At 36.8% G+C, this 8,388-nt stretch overlaps 1 protein-coding gene across 1 annotated transcript; it reads right to left on the bottom strand.

Moving 5' to 3' along the window:
• Positions 1–291: 291 nt before the first annotated feature.
• LOC140171695 (retinol dehydrogenase 12-like) lies at positions 292–7,928 on the bottom strand. The gene is made up of 4 exons (XM_072194991.1): positions 7,578–7,928; positions 5,959–6,201; positions 4,242–4,650; positions 292–3,589 (listed from the first exon to the last, which is right to left on the bottom strand). Exons 1-4 carry the CDS (start codon positions 7,807–7,809, stop codon positions 3,382–3,384), a joined length of 1,092 nt encoding a protein of 363 aa, XP_072051092.1. The 5' UTR covers positions 7,810–7,928; the 3' UTR covers positions 292–3,381.
• Between the last annotated feature and the right edge of the window lie 460 nt (positions 7,929–8,388).

The following is an 8,388-nucleotide window of genomic DNA, read 5'->3' as shown; positions in this document are numbered from 1 at the left end:
ACTCAATAAAATACAGCATCTATAGGTAAGCAATTATGCTCATCATAAAAAGCATGATCGACTCACAAAACCGTTTTCTCGGTTTTTTTTAAATCTTTGCATCATGCTGCAATGGAAATATTTTTATGAAAAACGTATAAGCAAGATGATGGATGATGCCACTGATAAACGCATAGCGTGATGTGCAGTCCCGTGTGTAGTGTCCTTGGCTTATTTATTACTATCAAAAACACTCATGAAAACACATTTTATATTTGTAAGATACACATCTTGTAATTTTGATGAGACCACTTTGAATAATTATCCTCTATATTTATTAATAAACTCATATTTCATAGAATTTCATACATTATGAAGCAAACATGTATCCAAAATGATGAATGATGACACTGATAAACACATAGCGTGATGTGCAGTCCCGTGTGCGGTGCCCTTGGCCTAATAATTTCAATTTCGTTCCTCAAAAGATAATTTTATTAAATTATATATAGGCCACCGGCCCAAAATTACATTGATAAATCTCTTTTCTTCCAGGCGAGTAATATAGATTTCCCCAAAATATCAATTTGTAAGCGCTCTTTTAGCAAAGTCATAGTTCATTGAATTTACAACCGTATGACAAAACAGGCGAAAGTAGTAATTTTTGGCACAAGATTTGCAATTCAAAGAGAATCGGCCAATGCTCATTCTAGTGACGCCAGTGTATGGACAATATAAGTGTGCTTTTTCATTTAATAACATAAAATTTGACAAAATAATAAAGTCCCAGCAAACACAAAACGTTTTCGACATCATTCGCAAAAGGTTATAAAAGGTTGTCAGAAAACGTTTAAATGTCGGGTTATATAAAGGGTATATTAAGAGTATAAAACGTTTTCATAACCTTAAAAACATTTTTGATAATCTACTGCTCAGCAAACAAAAATGTTTTACAGAAAACGTTTAAAATTCGTGTTATATAAAGGGTATAAAAACGTTTTAATAACATTCCAAAAACATTCTTGAAAACTTAATACAAAACATTCTAAACATAATGTTATTTTGGGGTTGAAAAAATATTTTGCGAAAAATGTTTGCCCAAAATATTTTCAATAACGTTTTAAAAACGTTTTCATGACCTTTATATAACCCGACATTTAAATGTTATTAAAAGGTTTTGAAAAAACATTTTAAGAACATTTCTGAGTTTGCTGGGTTCAAACATTTTGACATAATGTTATTTAAGTATTGACACAATATTTGGCAAAAATGTTTAAAAAATAGTTTACAATAACATTTTTTGAAAACATTTAAAAATATTGTTGTAGTGTGTTTTATTACAAAACGTTTTAAAACGTTATCATGACCTTTATATAACCCGACATTTTAATGTTATTAAAACGTTTTTACCTAAACCAAAAGCCAAAATATAACTTATTTAAAACGTTTTTAAAACGTTTTTGTGTTTGCTGGGGTAACACTTGAGGTTTTGACTTTTAAAACCTACATTTTAGTCAAAAAATGTGCTTGGATAGGTAGTTTTCAACAGATTTACCACATTCGCCTTGCTATAACATTGAATTGCGTTATCTGTTGACCTAGTGACGAAATGTGTTTTTAGGGGGAAGTGTTAGCTTCAAACAATTCTGATTGGATGAAGGGAACACTTGAGGTTTCGACAAAAACCAATCAAAGATGCCCAATTTTCAGCTAGAAGCTCCACAGCTCTCATATTGCTATGCACTCAACCGTGTAGTGTAATCAAAGACTGTGGTGGAGGCATTCACTGCTTTCTGTTCTCTACTTGGAAGCTCTTGGACGAAAATGTGTGCTCAGGTGTATCGAGGTGGAAACTGCGCATGATGGTTTATAAAAGAATTGTTTTTGTATAGAAACCTTTCCATATGTTTAAATATGCTTATGTAGCTTGCATTAGTATGCAAAATTTAAAAATGGTAGGGTTTGATAAAAAATATTGTGGAATTAAGCATTGTCGCTCATTTACAAAAAGATTACATACAAGTACAAAATGAAACTCGTCTTCAACTAAACTTTGCAAAATCTTTCATCTCGAGGTACACCTTCGTACCTATACCCACTTCAATTTCTAAATTCAACATGCAAAGTCTTAAATTTGATAAATGAATTCTTAAAATGAAATTTTCAATTACGTACAAATATTTTTCACAAGCAATCTCCTGTTTGAAGGCGAAGTAATAGTTGATTTATTACTATCAACACGAACTGTCTTTAAAAAAGACAACGCCATGGATGAAGATCGTGTTTCATAATTTTGCATTGACAAGTACTTGGAAGAATGCCAGCCTACCCTTTGGAAACGATTTAGGATTCAATCATGTTTCACCGTTGTTCATCACCGTTTAACAACGATGCGGCCGCGTCGTCTGCGTGGTTTACTTCGCGAGGGCAGCTTTCAACAACGAAAAGAAGCTAAAGATCGTATAATTCACATGATTATTTCATGAGGAATGTCAGTTAATCATCGTCACTGAGCCTTACAAAAACTTCGATGATTTCTCTGTTAATATCATCAATAAAACTACAGAATAAAACGGCATAATGTAGCCGCTATCTGAAAATACCAATTCAACTTGTAAGCTTGCATACGCACAAAGGTTCCAGGCATGACGAATTTTACGCGCTCTCGCGTAACGCGTAGTCTCGCTCGCGTTCGCGTATACGCTACAGTAAAAGTGTGGATTCATCACGGATTAACAACGGTTGGCTCCTGTACAAAGGTATAGGAGGAGTTGTTGAAATGTAGATGACGTTTTGGAGATTATTCGTAAAGGAAGTGCTGACAAGCTGACTGACCATCTAAATCAGGTCGATAGTACAGGGAATATCAATTCACTTATGAAAAAGAGGAGGGAAAGATTCCCTTTTTAGATACTCTTATCATAAGAAAAGCATATGACTCGGTCACCAAACTTTTGGTGTACCGAAAGAAAACACACACCGATCAATACCTCAATTTCCAATCCCATCACCCACTTTTTCATTAGCTAGAGGTCATCAGAACCTTTTTAGGCAGAGCAGATCGCGTTGTTACCGAGCAGGAAGATAGGGATAAAGAGGAGAAAGCAGGCACTCAGCAAATGTGGATATCCAGACTGGTCGTTTGAGAGAGTCAAACAGCAACGTTTCTTAACAACCAAAAATTTTAATCAAATAACATTTATTTTGTAGCCAAGATTTAAGAGTAAAATCATGGGTAATGTCAATTTCTTCGCACGTAATATAACAGAGATGTGACAATGGAGGTAGAACTTTTTGAATGACCCTCGTATATATATATAAATATAGGCTATCTGCATATTGGTGAAGTAGTGCATTGCTTACACCTAATAAATATCTGCGTAAACTAAGTATTTAAGTATTTTAATCTTCAATTCCAGTCGCTTGACAGCTGACTTCCCATAACTTCTTCGCCATTCCAGCATCACGGACAACTTTGGTGATCTCTTTAGTCAAGCGACAGTTGTCAAACAATCCTCCAGATAACTTGGGAAGAGATTCTTCCAGAGCGCAGTATAAAGTTGTTTGAGCCCCGGCCTCTTCATCGATTCCAATAATTGCCAAAACAGATCTGCGAATAGAATTAGTGTAACAGGTGTTTTGAAGGTTGGGCTTAACCCTGGAATTATGGAAACTTTTGGGCCTCATAAACCAGATAACTGCTAAATTGTTGGTCTAAAGTATATAAAAGACTAGGCCTAATGGCAAAGACTTGATGAACCCACATGTGAGGTCAAATTTGGAGAAAATTCTTCTTTTATTAATATCTAAAAACTAAATATAATATCTATGACCCGATTTTTTTTTTTTTTTTTCAAAAATATTTTTTGTTACGTTGTCCAAAAAACACTTATTTGGGATTTTCTCCAAAACTGAGAATTTTTGCCCAAATTTGTCCACACAGATGGATTCATCAAGTCCTTGCCATTCAAAATATGTATACTTTTAGACCAACAATTTAACAGTTATGAGTCCCAATAATTCCAAGGTTAATACCAACCTTTAGTCCAAATTCAAACAATAATCACTCAAATGTGATAAAATACATGCTTTTGTCTTTCTTGAAAAGCGTTATTTTACGCCTACATACACAGGGCTTCGATTATCATCATCATCATCATCATCATCATCATCATCATCATCATCATCATCATCATCATCAATACGACAACATGATCAACAAGAGTATAAAAACAACACATAAAGAAATAAAAGACACTCACCTATAAAGAATCAAAACCAAATAAAGAGCAAATCTTGATATTCCTACAAATTCCGTACTCTTATTAAAAATATCGGTTTTAATAAATCCAGGATGCAAAGCGAAAGCGGATACTCCAGTCCCTTCAAGCCTCCGAGCCAGCTCTTTGGTGAATAAAATATTGGCGACTTTACTCCTATCGTACTCGCATAATCCGGGATACACTCTTCCCTGGCTATCTCTCTTCTCAAAATGCATATTCCCCGCTTGAGCATAGGCAATGGAAGTGACATTAATGATTCTACTGGGTGAAGATTTCTTGAGAATATCCAGTAATAGTAGGGTTAAAAGGAAATGTCCAAAATGATTGGTAGCGAACACCATGTTGTAGCCTTCTGATGTATACTGATCTTTTGGTGCTGCGAAAATACCTGTAATGAACCACGTGAAGGAGAGGAGTCACAATGCTGAGAGATTGATGGGATGATTGATTATGAAAAATCTGTTCGATTCTGATATGTAGAAACACAACCAAACAGCCTTTTAGCAGGTGACAAACTCCTCTCGAAAGGAGAGGATACGTTGTACTTCCCGAAACTCTCCGAGACTCTAAGGACCTTAAGTACAATATACGGAATTATCGTGTATTTTAAGCCAGTCCGCACACTTTAGTGTATCCAGAGGATAACAAGAAGAACGCTACTGGTTCTCTGCATTACTGTTCAGTCAAGTTATCTCAATCGATAAGGCGTTCGACTGTGGTGCGAGAGGGTCCGGGTTCGAACCCTGGTGGTAGTTTTGTACGCTCTCGTGAATAAATATGTGTTAGCTTGAAATTCCCCTTGACAAGGAACTTACTGCTAAGTTATCTCGTTGTAACCCGATGTATAATCTTGGTTGCGATGGTCATTTGTGGAATGTCTAGGGTGTGCGCTATTGATGCTGCAAAGTCTCTGTGTTGTTGTTTATTGGCTTATGGATCAACGTCTAGGCGTTGTGCCTGTACGTAGCTTTTTTTTCTTTTTGCGCTATTACGTTCCCTTCCATGGTCAAACTACAACCGATACGTGAATGGAAACTTAGGTAGGACTTAACACTCCATGAAAACGCAATTTCTGGAACATAGGATACCAAGTTCTTTTATAACTTAGAAGTATCAAACCACATTAACATTGGAGTCACTTGGATATTTTCTGGACAAGGTCAAGGTCTTGGACAGAGACCACGTGTGGTTTGAATGCAGCGTCAAGGCGGCATACGCATAAAACTCCAGGAGCCATTATTCAACAAGTACAAGTCTGAGTCTACGAGACTGTGATGCTGAGTCTACGAGACTGTGATCATGGTGGTACTGAATCTACAAAACTGTGATGCCGAGTCTACGAGACTGGTCAGATCTACGGTCAAAACGGACCTGACAATTATACATATCGCAGTCTCATACTCGCTGATAAAGGATGGTGTATCATCTGAAAGGTTCGAGGTATGAATAAACTCTCTGTGCTTGTATCAAAAACTTTAAAACTTTGTTCAAATAGAAATATTAGTAGGACCCCACTTACTCAACAACAACAACTCAATATAGTACGGATAGTTGGCACCCTAGAACACTGTATTTTGCGGGCGTTTTGCCGTTGCAACGGCAGCTTTTTTTGGTAAGACGCTGCAGTGTATCAGCTTCATTGGTCCAAAGGTATAATCGCCATAATTCAACTGAAAATTGAAGGGAGAATACCTACCAGCATTGTTAATTAAATAATCCAATCTGGATTCTTCTTTGAGGAATTCTTCAGCAAACCTCCTCACTGAGCCTTGGTCAGATAAGTCCAGATGTCTGTAGACTACATTGGAACTTCCAGATCGTCCTTGAATCTCTTTTACTGCATCTTCTGCTTTCTTGGGATTGCGGCAAGCTATAACGACTCGTGCACCACGGCGAGCCAGGTCGATAGCGGTCATTTTTCCTATCCCAGCATTGCCACCTAAGTAGGTCAACCATAGCAATTGATCAATTATTTTATATTGTTTTAACTTTACCTTTACGAACAACAGATACTATGAGGTCTTTAGAATTGTTGACTGTAAATTGCACCCTTCGTATATCTGGACTCTTTAAAGCATTACGAATTTCGTGATCTCTGGTCGGATGTGACGAAGAGGAAGACGCCTAGCACATCTGTTTGACCTTGCAATAAAACCAGTTGAATCCAGTCAATGTCGCCGATGCCTTATTAGCAGTGAACATTAGCGTAGCCAGCGTGGGGCAGGGGAGCAGAAAATAAAAGAAAAAAGTGTCCCTCTGACAAAAAATGAAAGAGAAAATCTGGAGGGCAAAGGAGCCCCTTTTCCACCAAATTTTCTCCCTGATCATGGGTCAAAATAGCATTCTTTGCGTGATGCGCGTGCAGAGCAGAGCAAATAGTGTAACGCCGGGTACTTTCGCTATATGCGCACGGAAAACTTCGAGTTTTAGTACGTTGTTGTTTGTATGTGTTCTGCGTGTAACGTGTTGTGCCAAAAATGCGCACTAAGCGCTGAGTGCGCAAACCTTTGTAACGCTTGAACACGCAAATCATCGTTCGACTTCAGGCTCTCATCAAAAAACAACGGTGGTACACTTTTTATATGCCCCTTATAATAATAATAATAAATAAATTTTGGATTTATAAAGCGCCTTTCTCCAGATCTTAGAGGACTCTTCCCCTTATGATCAAGAAACCAAAAGATCGGATTTCCAATGAATTTTGAGTCGGCAATCTTTGGTTATAAGCTCTTTGGTTTGAATAGCCTTCATTCCAGCCAGCAACTCTTAATATGGCCTTAATAAGATTATTTTAGTGCTATGCCTACATGCAAGGTAGAAAATACCATAGAAAACCCGTGTCGTCCACTTTTCGATAGACAGTGTATGTCACTGTAGGCTGCCATTGTTTAAAGGACTTTCAGATATTCGATAAGAACCAAAACGATGCATGTACAATTGTCTGAAGTGTCTTTTAAATGGGCCAAAAATTGCGAGAATACTCTTAAATCAGCTATCAGTTTCTTTTCAGATTATTGTCAAAATAATTATAAAGAAAACTAGTCCGCCATTGAGAGATCGTATTCCTTATTGAATTCACATGGAATTCCTTATACCCGGACATAAGGAATTAAAATTTATTTATTTCGACCTGAAAACGAAGTGTGTAGCTTGTTCAATGTAAGGGTTAGTTAAGTTAATACATTAGTATTAGTATTCTAAAAATAAAAAAACAATGACATGTGTGGGGAATAGTTAGTTTTGTAGCAACGGATCTCAGCATGTCTCTTTAATTTACTGACATAAAGAAAATATCGTATTCATCCATAAACTTACCCGTTATAATGGCCGTTTTCCCATGCAATTTCACCTTAATATGCTTACAATTTCTACGGTAGAAACCACCATTGAGGTAGTAGTTGACACTATATAAGTAGATTATGAACACGAGTATTCCGATACCAAAGACTAGGAGAAGTGCCATTTTGAATCCCGACAGTGGCAGTGATATAATATCCAACACACTGAACAAAATATAAATTATTGTCTTTGCTATGCTTAGTTGCATTTGGGTTCAATAATGTATACAGATTGCTGCAAAAGATACATGGTTCATTGATAATGATATTTGTGTAGCTTCTACATGTGTGTACAATGTGTAACCTGGTATGACTTAAATGGCAACAAAAAATCAAAGCTCATTGAATCATTGAAACCTTAACCGTTATTTCCTAATTCACAGGCTCAATCGGAAATAAATCATTTCCAATTGCTCCTACTTCTCTAGGATCTATCAACCTTAAAAACAAACACTGCGGCTACCTATAATCATGCGTAAGTTGAACTATCGAACTCGGGTTGAACCTACGAGCTCGTTTTGGCGGTTCGTAAACTCAATTTGAGTTCGGTTTTTCAACGTACGCACGGTCATTAGTAGCCGTAATCTGTGGCCCTCATTGACTTGGCGAGCTCGAAAATATGATTCAAGTTCTGATCATGCGGGATGAGAAGAAATCTTTGAAGGCCTTGAAGGCTAACCAGGGCAGTATTAGAGAGTTTGCGAAATGAAGTTTAAAAATTGACTGGAACGGCAACTTCATCGATTGGATTTCTTGCTCAAACTTTCTTTAATGTGTTGGTTTCTGTA

Source organism: Amphiura filiformis, chromosome 15, assembly GCF_039555335.1.
Source record: "Amphiura filiformis chromosome 15, Afil_fr2py, whole genome shotgun sequence".
NCBI lineage: Eukaryota > Metazoa > Echinodermata > Ophiuroidea > Amphilepidida > Amphiuridae > Amphiura > Amphiura filiformis.
Note: the sequence above shows the minus strand (reverse complement) of the source record. Positions and strands in the feature narration are given on the sequence as shown.

Coding starts and splice junctions, on each gene's coding strand:
- LOC140171695 (XM_072194991.1), bottom strand. CDS start 7,809: ATGCAACTAAGCATAGCAAAGACAATAATTTATATTTTGTTCAGTGTG. Junction 6,202..7,577: donor GAAAACGGCCATTATAACGG/GTAAGTTTATGG, acceptor TGACCTACTTAG/GTGGCAATGCTGGGATAGGA. Junction 4,651..5,958: donor TTATTTAATTAACAATGCTG/GTAGGTATTCTC, acceptor GGTTCATTACAG/GTATTTTCGCAGCACCAAAA.